The sequence below is a fragment of the Pelophylax lessonae genome (genome assembly GCF_965119305.1).
Source record: "Pelophylax lessonae genome assembly, chromosome: 4".
Lineage (NCBI taxonomy): Eukaryota > Metazoa > Chordata > Amphibia > Anura > Ranidae > Pelophylax > Pelophylax lessonae.
In genome coordinates this window covers 521,566,012-521,583,893 of record NC_138771.1, presented here as the reverse complement: position 1 = coordinate 521,583,893, position 17,882 = coordinate 521,566,012, and the positions used below count along the sequence as shown (strand labels likewise).

General features: G+C 46.6%; 2 protein-coding genes across 3 annotated transcripts in view; one reads left to right on the top strand and one right to left on the bottom strand.

Moving 5' to 3' along the window:
* Window positions 1-17,882, bottom strand: part of DNM1L (dynamin 1 like) — a 497,546-nt gene that overhangs the window by 247,784 nt on the left and 231,880 nt on the right. The gene's annotated exons all lie outside the window — the stretch shown is intronic.
* TTC38 (tetratricopeptide repeat domain 38) overlaps window positions 1-17,882 on the top strand; it is a 97,944-nt gene that overhangs the window by 25,356 nt on the left and 54,706 nt on the right. For both annotated transcript variants that reach the window (XM_082256174.1, XM_082256173.1), the window contains exons 3-5: window positions 12,316-12,397; window positions 16,511-16,682; window positions 17,471-17,644. In XM_082256174.1, coding sequence (XP_082112300.1) covers window positions 12,316-12,397; window positions 16,511-16,682; window positions 17,471-17,644 — 428 coding nt within the window. The remainder of the gene's footprint in view (window positions 1-12,315; window positions 12,398-16,510; window positions 16,683-17,470; window positions 17,645-17,882) is intronic.

Genomic DNA, 17,882 nt, shown 5'->3' with positions numbered 1-17,882 from the left:
TGCAGAGCCATTCAGCGGTGAGCATTAATTTACATTTTAATTCTCACTGCTTTCAGGCTTTTGAAAGATCGCCAGTGGCGGCCAAGGATGTGAGAATGGTTGGTAAAGAAGGTGAAGACTACTGTTCTCACGCTGAAAGCAGAAATCCTTTTCTGCAGCCTGCTGCCCATTCTTAGGCATTAGAGACCTTTTAAATGCCTTCATAAATGATTTTAATTTAAAATTGAGCTCTGTTGGGGGCATGGCCTGACGCCAATGTGAGTGGGCGTGCATAGCTCACCTGGGCTACCTCACCCTGGAAAGATACGTGTTCTGGGGAGGTGGCAGAGTTTAATGCAGGGAAGGCAGTGGGAGACATTTGGGGAAGCGGTGCCCTGGCCCACTGGTGTTTGGCAACGGTGGAGTGTGCTGTGTCATTTTCTAGCAAAAAATACTGATTTTAACTTGTAAACAACAAGTGTCAGAAATAGGCCTGGTCCTTAAGTGGTTAAACTCCTGAATTAGCAGATAAGTTGTCCTTTTTTTTTTTTTTTTAACTGGAAACACGCTCAAGAACCATGACAAAAAAAGGGAGACACAGCAGTAGTAATCGTAAAAGATAAAGATAAAAGCAAGGAAACGCCAGCTGAGTTGGAGCAGTTTGCACATAATCCATCCCAAAATAGTGGGAAAACGCAACAAAATAAGACATCGTTATCACTTTCTACAGCCCTTAACCACTTAAGCCCCGGAGGATTTGGCTGCTCAAAGACCAGGGCCTATTTTGCGATTCGGCACTGCGTGACTGTAACGGACAATTGCCCGGTCGTGTGACGCTGTACCCAAATTAAATTGATGTCCTTTTGTTCCCCACAAACAGAGCTTTATTTTGGTGGTATTTGATCACCTGTGCGATTTTTACTTTTTGCGCTATAAACAAAAAAAGAGCGACAATTTTGAAAAAATAACAATATTTTTCACATTTTTTTTATATGAAATTCCCCAAAAAAATGTAAAAATCAAAATTTTTTAACATTTTAGGCCAATTTGTTTTCTGCGAAATATTTTTGGTAAACTAAAAATCGCAATAATCGTATTTTGATTGGTTTGCACAAAAGTTATTGCGTTTACTAACTACGGGAAAGATTTATGTCATTTTTATTGTTTTTTTTTTTTTTTTTTTAACTACTAATGGCGGCGATCTGCGTTTTTTTTTTTTTTCTTTTTATTGCAGGACTGCGACATTGCGGCGGACAAATTGGGCCCCTGACTGACATTTTTTACACTTTTGGGGGTACTAGTGACATTACTACAGTAATCAGTGCTATACATATTCACTGTTACTGTAAAAATGACACTGGCAGGGAAGGGGTTAACTTTATTGGTGATCAGTGGGTTAAATGTATCCCTAGGGGCGTGATTCTAACTGTGGGGGGGGCGTGGCTTGTGATGTAACCACAGAGACATACGATCCTACATAGCAGGATCGTATAGTCTCTGCAGTTAGTGTACATCAGGGATAATGACAGGCGGCTTTGTTTACATCAGCCGTCTGCCTTTCTCCCTCTCCAGCGGGAGATCGCGAGTGGCCGGCGGAGCCACCGGTCACTCGCGCGGGGATGTCAGGGAACGAGCGGGGGCGGGAGCACGCCTCCGGCGGCGCGCTTGCCCCCTAGAGGCTCGTGGGCGAGTGATGTACCGGTATGTCACTCTGCCCAGGAGGGGCTGACCGCCGCAGTATATAGTTGTGCGGCAGTCGGCAAGTGGTTAAGGGTTCAAGTTTACATACCAAGCCCTCTAAAATGGCCTCTGCACCTACCACTCCAGAGGCGGGGACACATGATCTCGCCACTTTAGAAACTAAAACAAAAGTAGATGGTGAGGGTAGATACATAGCAGGATCGTATAGTCTCTGCAGTTAGTGTACATCAGGGATAATGACAGGCGGCTTTGTTTACATCAGCCGTCTGCCTTTCTCCCTCTCCAGCGGGAGATCGCGAGTGGCCGGCGGAGCCACCGGTCACTCGCGCGGGGATGTCAGGGAACGAGCGGGGGCGGGAGCACGCCTCCGGCGGCGCGCTTGCCCCCTAGAGGCTCGTGGGCGAGTGATGTACCGGTATGTCACTCTGCCCAGGAGGGGCTGACCGCCGCAGTATATAGTTGTGCGGCAGTCGGCAAGTGGTTAAGGGTTCAAGTTTACATACCAAGCCCTCTAAAATGGCCTCTGCACCTACCACTCCAGAGGCGGGGACACATGATCTCGCCACTTTAGAAACTAAAACAAAAGTAGATGGTGAGGGTAGATACATATTTATATACTTGACACTGGCAGAGATGCCATGCGTGCTTATCAATGTATATTTCGCTTTCCTTCATTGACGGACACAGCTCCAGAATCTTCTTGATCATTGGGTATGCTGCCCCCTACAGGAGTAGGACACTAGGCAGGAAAAAGCTTTACCACACCTATGGGGCAGTCCCAGGGGGTATACTCCCACTTACTGCTATGGGCATTCAGTTTTTTTCTGCCTAGTCAGGAGTAAGGACACAGTTCCTTGCTGGGATCTCTGGTCCTAGCATATTTTTTTTTTTTAACTATTTTTTTTTCCCTCTTTTTATTATTTTCTGTTTCTGTGAGAATTACAATCAATTGCTGGACTGGGCGATGGACTGCATATTCTAGATCTTTACGATCCTCCCAGTCTGGCCAGTGAGCGCATGCAGACCTCAGCTCCGTGCTAGGTTGGCCGCGACATACAGTGGTGGTCGAAAGTTTGGGCACCCCAGGTAAAAATTTGTATTAATGTGCATAAAGAAGCCAAGGAAAGATGGAAAAATCTCCAAAAGGCATCAAATTACAGATTAGACATTCTTATAATCTGTCAACAAAAGCTAGATTTTATTTCCATCATTTACACTTTCAAAATAACAGAAAACAAAAAAATGGCGTCTGCAAAAGTTTGGGCACCCTGCAGAGTTAATATCTTGTACTGCCCCCTTTGGCAAGTATCACAGCTTGTAAACGCTTTTTGTAGCCAGCCAAGAGTCTTTCAATTTTTGTTTGAGGTATCTTTGCCATTCTTCCTTACAAAAGTCTTCCAGTTCTTTGAGATTTCTGGGCTGTCTGTCACGCACTGCTCTTTTAAGGTCTATCCATAGATTTTCAATTATGTTGAGGTCAGGAGATTGTGAAGGCCATGGCAAAACCTGCAGTTTACGCCTCTTGATGTAATCCCCCATGGATTTCGAGGTGTGTTTAGTTAGAATCGTTATCCATTTGTAGAAGCCATCCTCTCTTTAAAGAGGAAGTAAACCCTCCTCTGACACTTTTACCTATAGGTAAGCCTATGATAAGGCTTACCTATAGGTACTGTAAATATCTCCTAAACATGTACCGTTTAGGAGATATTTACCTTACATGCAGCCAGTGACGTCACTGGCGCATGCGCTCTGAAGGAACGGCAGCTGGTGCCGTTCCTTCAGATTCCCGTGCCGTGACCGTCGGCTCCCGTGCGCATGCGCGGGAGTGACGTCACCGCGGCTCCAGCCAATCAGATGGCCGGATGCCGCGATCCCGGAAGACGGGCGACTGGACATGTCGCCCGTCATACAGGTAAGCGGGCTGCGCGGCGGGGGCTCGTTCTAAGGTAAGTATTTCATAATGAGCTAGTATGCGATGCATACTAGCTCATTATGTGTTTCTCTTTCAGGTTACAAAAAATATATATATATGGGTTCACAACCTCTTTAACTTCAGCTTTTTCACAGATGGCATCAAGTTACCATCCAAAAATTGCTGAAATTTTATTGAATCCATTTTTCCTTCTACTCGTGAGATGTTCCCTGTGCCACTGGCTGCAATACAACCCCAAAGCATGATTGATCCACCCCCATGCTTAACAGTTAGACAGAGGTTCTTTTCATTAAATTCTGTGTCCCTTCTTCTCCAAACGTACCTTTGCTCATTCCAGCCAAAAAGTTCCAATTTTAACCTCATCGGTCCACAGAACTTGTTTCCAAAATGCATCAGGCTTGTATATATGTTCATTTGCAAAGTTCAAACGCGGATTTTTGTGGTGAGGACGTAGAAGAGGTTTTCTTCTGATGACTCTTCCACGAAGACCATATTTGTACAAGTATCTCTTTATAGTGGAATAGTGTACCACCACTCCAGTGCCTGCCAGATCTTTCTGGAGGGATCGTGCAGTCAAACGTGGGTTTTTAATTGTTTTTCTCACAATCCTGCGAGCTGCTCTGTCTGATATTTTTCGTGGTCTTCCAGATCTTGCTTTAACTTCCACTGTTACTGATGACTGCCATTTCTTAATTACATTCCGAACAGAGGATATTGACATCTGAAAACACTTTGCTATCTTCCTATAGCCTTCTCCAGCTTTGTGAGCGTCAACTATTTTCAGTTTCAGTTTTCTAGACAACTGCTTAGAAGATCCCATGGTGCTGATTGTTGGGGCAAGGTCAGATGAGTCTGGGCATTTAAAACCTTTGAGATTGACATCACCTGGTCTTCCCAGACGATGATTGAGAACAATCCATGACACTGGCAGGTCTCAGCCTTGCAAAAGGGGCAGTGCATGCTATAAATTCTGCAAGGTGCTTAAACTTTTGCAGACACCATTTTTTTGTTTTCTGTAATTTTGAAAGTGTCAATGATGGAAATAAAATCTAACTTTTGTTGACATATTATAACAATGTCTAATCTGTAATTTGATGCCTTTTGGAGATTTTTCCATCTTTCCTTGGCTTCTTTATGCACATTAATACAAGTTTTTACCTGGGGTGCCCAAACTTTTGATCACCACTGTAGCCCCACTGGATGGGGGCTGGCCTGTGAGTTAAACATCTTGCGAAGACGCATATGACCTGGTCCAGGCCTGAGTCGCAGCATGCCTCCTGACCCGCAGCACCCCCCATTCTGATGGAGAGGTGGTCTGCCTGGAGCGGTGCCCACCCGTTTCCATGGTATGGTAAGTAGTGTCCCCCCTTCCCTGGTTGCCTTTTGGGGTGGACGTGGACCCCTCCCTGGGATGGTCGGACGGTCGGACCCCTGGGTTCCCCCCCTTCCCACACAGCATTCCCCCCACATGTCAGGGTCCCTTGTGGACCACCCCCCATCTGTCCACATCTAGCTGACCAGGGGTGCCAAGTTCCATTGGGTGCCTTGCGGCTTTCCCTCTCTCTGCTATAGCAGAGGTTGAGTTGTGCTGAAACCTGTAGTGTCGCTAGCGTGGCAGTGGGGGGTCACTTAGCAGTGTTTTTTTTTTTTCCTCACTTTGCCTGTGTGGTTCCCTGGTTAAAACAACGGACCAGCAAAAAGCGTCCATCACCTTCACCTGCCTCCTCTGTCTCCTCAGATTCTGAGTCTGATCTGGCCGCTGCAGAGGCGATTCACCCTCCTGGGTCTGCGCCCACGCACCCTGAATGTTCTGATGGTGAGGATGATTCCCCTTTTACTGCAGCCAAGCACAAAAAAGCGCTGGTGGATGCGCTGATTGTATCAGTACGGAAAACATTAAAAATGGAGGATGCGGCTGCGTCGGATGCGCCAGTCACCTTCTGTACCCGAAAATCATCAAAAGCGGCTAAGGTTTTTCCTTTTCCCCCCTATTTTGACAAAATCGCGAGTCAGTGGCGTATCCGTAATCGCAATGTGGCCGTACCGAAGTGTTTCGCTAATCGCTAGAACACAGTAAAATCCCCAGTGTTTATTTAACTCTATGGGAGTTATTTTTAACACTTTCCTGGTGTTTATATAATCCACACTGTTCAGAGTTAAATTAACACTCATAAAAGTTGTTCAACCCTTTATTTTCACCGGATAGAGAAGCAGGGCCATCTTACCGAATGGACACGCTGGGCAGTTGCCCGGGGGCCCCCCTGCCCAGCGACCCAGTCCCAGCCAACCATTAGTCCCTATTCTCATGTGCATCCGCCGCTGAACTTGGCAGTTGGCAAGCACCTGTCGGCCCTGAGCTGCTGTCAGGTCACTTGGGCTGTGGAGGGGGAGCCCACAATTGCAGGAATGCCTGTCCGCCTCCACAGGAACAGGCACACACAGGACAGTCGAGTCTGACTCCCATCCGTGTGTGTGTTCACCGGACCCAGCCACCGAACTTGGAAGCTGTCATTAGCCTGGCACTGCTGTACCAATAAATATCGCCATATCGCCTTATCAATATTTATTGGTAAAGCAGATATTTATTCTCATGGGTGCACTGCATTGCCCGGGGCCTATAATGCTCTTAAGATGGCACTGTAGAGAAGATTGTTTACACCAATAGTGTTAATTCCATGTAATTCAACACCATAATATTAACACTTTACTTCTAAACACCTTAACACCAGGATTTTAACACTGTTGATTTTACTCTGAAGGTACCCCTTTGAGAGACTTTTCAGAGTTAAATTAACACTCATAAAAGTTGTTCAACCCTGTATATTCACTGTATAGAGAGGATTGTTTACACTAATAGTGTTAATTACCTGTAATTCAACACCATAATATTAATTTGTAGTGTAGTGTTGCGCTGGCTCTCCTAAAGTGCAATGTGACTTCAATAAATCATAATATATGTGTACCTTCTTATTCAATAGTATAAAATCACTATTTAAGTATATCCGTATAGTAGTACATCATAAATGAAATAACATGATACTGCATGTAAGCCGATGATACTCACTGTAAAAATTGATAAAAAATGGTGATAATAAATAAAGTGATATATAAATATACAATAAAATTGTATATTTATTGTATATTTATATATTACTTTATTTAGTATCACCATTTTTTATCAATTGTTACAGTGTGTATCATCAGCTTACATGCAGTATCATGTTATTTAATTTATGATTTACTACCATACAGATATACTTAAATAGTAATTTTATACTATTGAATAAGAAGGTACACATATATTATGATTTATTGAAGTCACATTGCACTTTAGGAGAGGCAGCGCAACACTACACTACAAATTGCAATTCACTAAAGGCTAAGGATAAGCTTTCAAGTGTTAGCAGCAGCCCCTCATTTTTCTCAAGCACATTTTGGCTATTTATTATACACGGAAATCCACGATAGCGCGGGAGATTTCCCTAAAATTTACCATAATATTAACACTTTACACTAAACACCTTAACACCAGGATTTTAACACTGGCGATTTTACTGTGAAGGCACCCCTTTGAAGAGTCCTTGTTAAAAAAGTGGATGGTCCCACCTGTGGTGGATTCTCAGGTTTCCAGGTTGAACAAATCCACTCTAATTCCGGTGGAGGAGTCACTGGCTTTTAAGGACCCTTTTGATAGGTAAGCAGAGGCCTTGGTCCGGCACATGTTTACTATTGCCGGTTCGGTCCTTAGGTCCTTAGGCCGGTGTTCACGATTGCCTTGGTGACCCAGACCTTGACGGAATAGGCTAAGCTTTTGTGTAAGGATCTGGAGGGTGTACAGCTTTCCCCTGCCTTTGAGGAGCTGGGGGACCAATTGGTCCAGGGGTTACATTTTATTTGTGATGCCTCTCTGGATGCGGCTCCCTTCGTTTTTAGGCGCATGATATGGCTGAAATGCTGGTCTGCGGACCAAGCTTCTAATAAGGCCTTATCAGATCTCCCCTTTGTGGGGGATCGCCTGTTTTGGTCTTCCCTGGATAAAATTAAGGGAGTCACAGGAGGGAAGAGTACTCTCCTCCCACAGGCTTCCAGGGGCAAGGAGTCTCTTCGCAGACTTGGTCCTTTTTTCTCAGCTCATAAGTGGCTTTTTTGTCCCTCAGGGTCTCAAGACAAAGGATCCAAATCTGTTAGGACCGTCTCCGGAGGTTCCAAGAGGCCCTGGTCTGGTAAGCTAAGAGCAGGTCCTTCTAGACAAGCCCTCTTCTGCCTGAAGGGGCACTCTCACCCATATCTTGGGTGGGGGGACGTCTTTTCTGGACCCGTGGACCTCTCTGATTCAAGACAGGTGGGTCCACGGATTGGTTCGGCCCCGCTACAAGATTGAATTTCGGTCTTATCCTCCAGAGAGGTTTTTTCCTTCCAACATGCGTTTGTCCCCAGACCGCCTGCGTGGTCTCTTCGAGGCGGTACAAGATTTGCTACTACAAGGGGTGATTGTACTGGTTCCAAACTTGGAACTTTTTCAGGGTTTTTATTCAAACCTGTTTACAGTTCCCAGGAAGGAAGGCAAAGTTCATCCAATTCTGGACCTCAAAGCCCTGAACCACTTTGTGCGGATACAAAAGTTCTGGATGGAGTCTATTTGTACGGTAGTGGCATCCCTTCATCAAGGGGATCTTCTGGCCTTTATCGACTTCAAGGACTCTTACCTCCATATCCTGATATATGTCGGACATCAGCGCTTCCTCCACTTTGCTGTGGGCGAGGAGCATTATCAATTCATGGCGTTATCCTTTGGTCTTGCCTCAGCTCATTGAGTATTCACAAAATTGTTGGCATTGTTGCAACAACAGGGGATTGCAGTCCTGGGGTACCTGGACAATCTTCTTCTGTGAGCAGAGTCTCTGACTGCTCTAAAGGACAACCTAGACATCACTGTGCGGACTCTGCAGGAGTTCAGTTGTACATCGAATTTCCAGAAGTCTGCTCTGGTTCTGTCTAAGTTGGACTAACTGGGTCTGACTCTGGACTCAGCCTCCAGGGTCTTTCTGACGCTGGACAAGCTCCAGAATCTGCAGGATGCCATTCGACTTCTGTTGTCCAGCAGTCAGTCCTCTCTCAGTCAGCTCCTCTCTTGCATGCGGGTGTGGGGCCTGTTGGTGTCTACCTTTTTGAGGCGTTTCCGTTTGCACAGTTCCACATGAGACCTCTGCAGAGAGATTCTTGCCAAGTGGGACAAGAATCCACAGTCTCTAGACAATCTGATTCTGCTGAGCCAGGGAACAAGAGGGTCCCTGGTCTGGTGGCTTCGCTCCCTGGCTCTTTGACAGAGAAAATCCTTCCCCTGTACTGGACGGTGGTCACCAGGGATGCTAGCCTTTCTGGGTGGGGAGGTGTCTTGGGCACAGAATGTGCTCAGGGGGTTAGGACTCTGGAGGAGCCTAGACTTCTGATTAATGTTCTGGAACTTCAAGCAATCAAACTTTGTCTGGCCCATTGGACGGTTTGTCTTCACGGGTGTCCAGTACGGATCCATTCAGACAATGCCACGGCCGTGGCATATGTCAATCAGCAAGGGGGTACAAAAAGTGTCCTAGCTGCTCGGGAAGTAGCCGGCATTCTAAGGTGGGTGGAACATTTCGTTTCAGCTCTCCCTGCTGTACATATTCCAGGGGTGGAAAACTGGCTGGCAGATTACCTCAGTCGACAGGCCTTGGACCAGGGAGAATTGTCTCTTCATCCGGAGGTGTTTCATCAGCTGTGTCTCCGTGGGAAACTCCCAAAGTGGACCTGTTGGCCTCTCGCCTCAACAGGAAGGTGCAGAGATTTGTGACAATGTCTTGGGATCCTCTAGCCGACGCTATAGACACACTGGTGGCTCCTTGGGGCCAGTACCATCTGATATACGCCTTTCCCCCTCTGAAATTTCTGCCGAGACATCTACAAAGGATCGAGGCAGAATTAATTCTGGTCATCCTAGTAGCCTCAGACTAGAATCTCAGGTCTTGGTACGCGGATCTAATTCGGCTGATCGCCGATGTCCCTTGGCGACTCCCTCTCAGAGAAGACCTATTGGCCCAAGGGCTGATCTTCTATCCTTCTCTATAGTCGCTGGCTTTAACGCTTTAACCCTGTTGTGGTTTGCTGACTTGCTGGAACCCTGTTGTGTGTTGGCTTGGTATCACCCTATTGTCGGTGGCTGGCTTGGTGTCACCCCGTTGTGGGTGGCTGGCTTGCTGGAACCCTGTTGTGGGGTGGCTGAGCGGTTTTCTGGCTTGGTGTCACCCTATTGTGGGTGGCTGGCTTGTTGTCACCCTGTTGTGGGTGGCTGGCTTGCTGGAACCCTGTTGTGGGGTGGGTTTCTGGCTTGGTGTCACCCTGTTGTGGGTGGCTGGCTTGCTATAACCCTGTTGTGGGGTGGATGGCTGGCTGGCATCCTGCTGTGGGTGGCTGGCTTGGTGTCACCCTGTTGTGGGTGGCTGGCTTGGTGTCACCCTGTTGTAGGTGGCTTGCTTGGTGTCACCCTGTTGTAGGTGGCTTGCTTGGTGTCACCCTGTTGTGGGTGGCTGGCTTGCTGGAACCCTGTTGTGGGGTGGTTGGGTGGGTGGCTGGCTGGCTTGGTTTCACCCTGTTATGGATGGCTGGCTTGGTGTCACCCCGTTGTTTGGCTGGCTTTGTGTCACCCTGTTGTGGGTGGCTGGCTTGCTGGCACCCTGTTGGGTGGGTGGCTGGCTGGCACCCTGCTGTGGCTGCTGGCTGGCTGGCACCCTGCAGTAGCTGCTGGATTGGTGTCACCCTGTTGTGGGTGGCTGGCTTGGTGTCACGCCGTTGTGGGTGGCTGCCTTGCTGGAACCCTGTTGTAATGTGGGTGGGTGGGTGGCTGGCTTGGTGTAACCCTGTTGTGGGTTGCTGACTTGCTGGAACCCTATTGTGGGGTGGATGGCTGGCTTGGTGTCACCCTATTGTGGGTGGCTGGCTTGGTGTCACCCTATTGTGGGTGGCTGGCTTGCTGGAATCCTGTTGTGGGGTTGGTGGGTGGCTGGCTTGTTGTCACCCTGTTGTGGGTGGCTGGCTTGCTGGAACCCTGTTGTGGGGTGTGTGGGTGTCTGGCTTTGTGTCACCCTGTTGTGGGTGGCTGGCTTGCTATCACTCTGTTGTGGGGTGGATGGCTGGCTGGCACCCTGCTGTGGCTGCTGGCTGGCTGGTACCCTGTTGTGGGTGGCTGGCATGGTGTCACCTTGTTGTGGGTGGCTGGCTTGCTGGCACCCTGTTGTGGGTGGCTGGCTTGCTGGCACCCTGTTGTGGGGTGGGTGGGTGGCTGGCACCCTGTTGTGGGTGGCTGGCTTGCTGATACCCTGTTGCGGGGTGGGTGAGTGGCTGGCTGCTGGCACCCTGTTGTGGGGTGGGTGGCTGGCTGGCACCCTGCTGTGGCTGCTGGCTGCCTGGCACCCTGCGGTGGCTGCTGGCTTGGTGTCACCCTGTTGTGGCTGGCTGGCTTGGTTCACCCTGTTGTGGGTGGCTGGCTTGCTGGAACCCTCCTTGTAAAGTTGTATAAAGTGTGGGATAGCTGGTTAGCAACACCTGGTTTAATACCTCTTGAACCCTGTGATGAATAAACTCATATAGCTTGTTTGCTGTATTGGCTACATACTTAACGGGTTTTTATTACTGCCTTTATATTGTACCTTATTCTACAATCTCTTCTACAAGCTGTAATTGAACTGTCAACTCAAACCTTAATAAACTTTGCCTGATTTAAAAAATAAAAAGATGTGAAACTAAACTCCACCAGAAAAAAACTCAAAACCTCATAGCAAATGTTGTCCAAATCTTTAACATATGTTGAGTACATCATGAATAATATGCTTACCACACACAGTCCTTTAGGATACAACATCCTCTCTTGCCAAAGCCTCCTACATTCCTTTCTTCAATATGCAGTACAGCAGAACCAGACCCCACTTTCAATCCACTGTTGCAATGGTGATGCTAGTCACAAGGGGGAGCTGCGAGCACCTATGTCATCCTGACAAGGCGTTTTGCAGATCTCAGCATGGCCAGGATGCTGCCAATAAGTGGTGTATATCAGTTATGTACTATGAGCTTGCTGATGGGGAAATTTGTAAAGCTGCGTTTAGTTCCAATTGAATTGTATTTTTTCAGATGTGAACTGTGTAAGTACATAACGTTGACCTAACTAGCAGATGTCTTTAGTTTTGAAATGGCAGTACTAAGTGTGTTGGCAGGCACAGTATCTATACAGGACCTAAGGGGCACTAGAATAGTTGAGCTCCTGGTTTCACAGCTTGCATTGTTATGAAACCTTATATGCATAAATAGGTCACTCTCTTGCTATTGGAGGTTTAGCCCCGGTTCACACTAGGGCGACCTGTGAGGCGACCTGGTCGCCTCACAGGTCGCCGCAGGTCGCCTCCCATAGGGAAGCTACGGACCCATTCTAATAGGAGCGACACAAGTCGCTCCGACCTAGAAAAAGGGTCCGGAGCTTCTTTGGGGCGACCAGGAGGCGACCGCCATAGACTTCAATGTTATGAAGTCTGAGGCGGCCGCTCCGAGGTCGCGGCGCGCTGCTCGCACCGCGATCTCGGAGGTCGCCCCTGAAAGTAGCGTCGCGCCAGTGTGAACCGGCGCTTAATCTTTGAAGTGAAAAAGTATCTGTGAGTGGACGTATATTTTTCTTCTAGTATGTCACTTGGACAAATGATGCAACCTTTGGAGGAATTGAAGGATGTCTATCCAATATCAAAGCTGCAGATCCTAATTTTGGTAAGTGCATTTGGAATCAGATTTTGACTAAGCAATATATATTAAAGCAAAACCCCAGTAAAAAGAAAAAAACATAAATAGTCTATTAGAAGATAAAATAAGAAGCAGCTTATGTTGCAATACTCACCATATAATATGAAGCATTACTTCAGTCTACACGGTTAAGGGGTAACTCCACTTTTGTGGGGAACAAATATTATAGGGCATACAATTGCGACACAAGTCATTTTCAATTTGAAGCCGCTGCAACTTTCTGAGAATGCAATGCAATATGGCTACCTGGAGTTGTTCTGTACACAGAATGTATACTGACTACACCCCAGAAACATAATTTCCTGCTTGTGAGATTGGCTCACCGATTTTCCCAGAAGTCTGCCTAAGATACGAGTCAGATTTCAGGCATCCCCTGAAACAAAAATGTCATTTTTTTTGAGATACTCCCAATAGGAACACATCTAAAGGGATACAGGTCCAGCAGATTACCTCATTAGTGCCCTGCAGGTGCACAGCTGGTTGATAATTATGAAACCACTTCTATTAGACCTACTTAGCACAGGGGAACAGAGGAACAAACAATGATTTCTTCAGAATAACAAAAGGTAGGAATCTGAAACAAAGGTTGTTATAATTCTTGTAATGTACATAGATAACCCAGAGGGGAATGTTTTTTTTCACCAAAAGTGGAGTTATGCTTTAAATAATGGCCAGCCCAGACTGTTTAAAGCTGTTTCAATTTTTCCTCTTACTACTAGTTGGCCTTCTTCACACTATTCATCTTCACCCCCCCCCACCTTTCCCCCTCCTACCTCGCCCCACCTCTCCCTTCTTCTCCCTTACCCCCATCCCCTCCCTCTCTGAATGTACAAATCCGACATCTTCTATATTAAAATAGATCTATAGACAAAACTTTTTTTCAATTTTGGATAGAGTGGTTTATAATTCCTGTCAGTTTATTTTTTGCAATCTGTGTCCCATTGGGTGAGATTTACCTTTTTCTTTCTTTCCCATAGCCAAAACAGGAAGTGACAGAAAATCCCTGCAAACTAAGGGAATTCCTTGGGGACCCCCAGGTCAACAGAACTAGTGTCTCTATTGGAAAATGACCCTGCTATTAATTTTCTGGGGACAGCCCAAAATTTGGGGTTTCTTTTACATTCACTTTCAATGATAATGGTAAACAGGAAAAATAGAGAGGGTGAATCTCCTTAACCACATCCCGCCCGCCCTATAGCAAATTGACGGCGGGATTGTGGTTGTATTATCCTGACCGGACGTCATATGACGGCGGCAGGATAATACAGCTCTGCGTGCCCCCCGGGGGCGCGCAGAGCGGCGATCGGTGATGCGAGGTGTCAGCCTGACACCCTGCATCTCCGATCTCGGTAAAGAGCCTGACGTAGGCTCTTTACCATGTGACCAGCCGTGTCCAATCACGGCTGGTCACATAGTAAACAGGAAGAGCCATTGATCGGCATTCCTTAGTTCATGCCTGACAGGCACGAGTAAAGGAGCGCCGATCAGCGGCTCCCCTGACAGGGGGGGGGGGGGTCGAAACTGGTAATCAGATCATTGATTACCAGTGCAGACCCTCGGGAGGGGGGTGCCACTAGATCCACCAGGGATGCCCACCCATGACCCTAGGGATGCCCACTATGGCCACCAGGGATGGCAATCAGGGCTCAGGGAGCCCCCATTGCCCTCCCCATCACTACTGCCCGCCAGTGCCCTCCCTATCAGTGCTGCCCACCAGTGCCCATCATTGCCATCTATCAGTGTCACCCACCAGTGCCCATTATTGCCCACCAGTGCCCATTAGTGCCCATCAGTGCCGCTTGTCAGTGCCGATAAGTGCCGCCTATTAGTGCCCATCAGTGCTGCCTACCAGTGCCCATCAGTGCTGCCTATCAGTGCCCATCAGTGCCGCCTATCAGTGCCCATCAATGCTGCATATCAGTGCTACCTATCAGTGCCACATATCAGTGCCGCCTATCAGTGCTGCCTATCAGTGCCACCCTGTCAGTGCAGTCTCATCAGTGCTCATCAGTGCAGGAAAAAACTTATTTATTTACAAAATTGTATAACATAAACAAAAAAACTTTTTTTTTTTTTTCAAACTTTTCGGTCTTTTTTTATTTGTTTAGCAAAAAAGAAAAAACCCAGAGGTGATCAAATACCACCAAAAGAAACCTCTATTTGTGGGGGGAAAATGACATAAATTTGGTGTAGGTACAGTGTTGCATGACCGCACAATTGTCATTCAAAATGCAACAGCGCTAAAAGGGGAAAATTGGCCTGGGCAGGAAGGGGGTGAAAGTGCCCAGTATTGAAGTGGTTAATGGGGTCACAAATAGCTATAAACACTGACAGGTGTTCTACTCCTTGTCAATAGAGATGAGCTCGGGTGTGTTCGAGTTCGTACATGCCCGAACCCGCCAGGAAGTCGACACTGCACTCCGCTAATCACATGCAGTGAGACATTTCCCGATCTGTGCAGCTGCGGATCAGGAAATGTCTCACTGCCTGTGATTAGCGGAGTGCAGTGTCAGCTTCCTGGTGGGATTGGGCACGTATGAACTCAAACACACCCGAGCTCATTCCTGCTTGTCAACAATGGAAAGAAGATGTGCTTCTACCCCAAATAATCCAAAAGTCCTCCTGAGCTGTCGGATAAGCACAGCTGCCAGCACAATTTGTAGAAGAAGAGGACCCGCAACTCCATACATGCTCTAAAAAATCTTCAAATTTATTAATACTCCATAAAAAGACAAGGGTGGTACAGCAGATGTTATAATCCTTCTCCCTTCTATCTAAAACTAAAAAAAAAAGTTTTGCCTTTAGTTATACTTTAATATTTATTTAATTTTCTATTGCCATTAAAAACATTATCTGTGGACGAATAAGCAAGAAACCGGTTTACTTTAATCCCCTCCCCCCAGGACTACATACTCGCCTTTCCTCCACTCTCCCAAAGCTCTATTTAGCTGCTGAAAGCAGGAGAAGCTGCCTTTGTAGGCTCAGGATGTGGTTTAGGGCCCTTTCACATGGCTGTACGATCAGGTTCACCTGTCAGTTTTTCAGGCAGACTTGATAGGACCATGCCCGCTGACATCAGCCGCTATCCGATCCGATCCTGCCCGCAAAATCCAGATGGATGGTGGTCCTATTTTCCATCTGTCTGGCAGATTGGATGAAAACGGACAGGCGGTCTGTTTCCATCCGATTTCCCCATAGTAGAGTAAGACTGTGTCTGTGTCTGCTCTGCACAGAGAATCGGACAGGACCTCTCATCTGCCTGCTCAGTGGGGATCAGCAGAGCAATCCCCCGCTGAGCAAGCAGAATCCGTTGCATGGAGGCGCCTGTGTGAAAGTGGCCTAACACACTGCTATAGACTCTCCCCATGTGACAGCCCTGTAGCTTGGTGATTAGCTCAGCACTGTTACGTAGAGTGAGTCACATGCACCTCCATACCTGGAAGCGCTGGCTATTTTCTGTGTTCTCTGCAGCTGAACATAGCGATGAAGGACAAAGGAAAAGTATGTGCCTCTAGAGAAAAAAGGGAGGTGAAATAAAGCAAGCCTATGGCTTCGAGACAGTACAGGTTTTCTTAAATTGTAATTAAACCCAAGATCTATTTTATAGTACACTACTTTTGGATTCATGCCTCACTGTATATACATTATATATATATATATACTGTGTATATATATATATATATATATATATATATATATATATATATATATATAATATAATATAATATAATTTTATTCGTGTATATGTATCAACATTTTTTGAAAGCGGTAGGCCAGGGACTGTCAGGCTGGAATGGAAAGGCCTAGAAGATGCTGGACATCCTCTAGCCAGGAAATGAGATGTGCTCTATGATTTGCTGCAGCTACTGTGAGAAGCGGACAGTGTGCAGTGAAACCAGAGTAAGCCATTTCAATTCAAGAGGAGCCTGTACAACTGGCAAGACTGCTAGAAAGACTGTAATTCAGCTTCATTAATACTGTATACCCAAAGTGTATGCAGAAATCTATTGCATATGTGATGCAAATTCTATTCAGATTTCATATACCTGACCTTTTTCATGTCTTTCCCCTGTTTTCTAGTGATGGGATATGTGCTTTCCAATGGTTTGGAACTGATTGGCACAGGGCGTCCACCACTTTTAGATAAGGAGCTGCAAAATGATCTTAAGACCATGTCAGATCTGGCCAAGACACAATCCTTGACAGAACGAGAACGGTCACATGTAGCCGCAGTTGAAACCTTCGCTAAAGGGTATGTAGTGACCTTCTCTTTTTTAGCTTTGTAGTTGCTGCAATTAGTAACTAAAGTGTATCTAAACCAGGGATAGGCTAACTAAGGTACCTGTGCCATGGTGGACACATCATGTCAATTTCAGTGGCATCCGGAGGACAACCATGTGGCATGTGCAGGCTCAGACTGGCCCATTGGAAGACCCAAGGATTCTTCAGTGGGCACCTGCCCCCTACAAATACCGCACTGTTGCCATAGACTGTAATTGTCTTACTCAGTGGGCTCTAAAATACAAAACCTGACCTGGCCCTCTGCAGGAGCAGCTCACCAACCTCCATGATGTTTCAAAGAGTCCTGACTAGCATCACTGCCTTTCAGGTGCTGGCCCACCTTACCTACCAGTACCAATAAAGGCCTACCTGTGACTGCAGATGACATCATGTGAAGAAGCCTGTCTGCCTGCCTACCCTCTTCCTTCTTCTAGTGGAAATGCCATCTGCAGGATGTATGAAGTGTATTACATGTTGTAGAAATTAGGGCTGATCTGAGGTCTAAGGGTACAGGAATGGGGGCTGATTTGAGATCTGAAGGTGTAGGAATTGGGGCTGGACACTTAATGTGTAAAAGGTTGCTAACCCCTGACCTAAACCCAAAAACAAATGCATTTTTTTACAACTTACCATAGATGTGGTGGGTGCATTCGTGTTTTTTTTTTCTCCAGGCTAGTTTGCTCCAGTATCTATTTTTTTTTGTAATTGATTAAAATGAAATCTTGGTTTATCTCTTTGTGATGTCTTTTTTCCCCAAAGAAACCTTGTAAAGGCTGCTATATTTTGGGAAGAGATCCTGCAGAATCATCCCCTGGACCTACTGGCACTGAAATTTGCCCATGACACATACTTTTACCTTGGGCAACAAATGCAAATGAGAGATTCTGTTGCCCGGGTTCTTCCGCACTGGACTCCAAAAACCCCTCTAAGTAGGTGAGTACGCAAACTGTGTGTCAGGAAAATAATGAAAACAAAGCATATCCTGTAGATCTCTGCAATGCATGCACATTTCCAAACAAATTCCATACAAATGACTGTTGATCTGCAAGATGTCTAGTGTGTTCTTAGCTTCCTGTTTGAGCTAAAACAGTGCCTTTGCTTCATTGAAATCCCAAGTACTGTTGTCAGCCATGCCTGAGTTCTCCTCTGAGGCACTATCAAACTATGACTA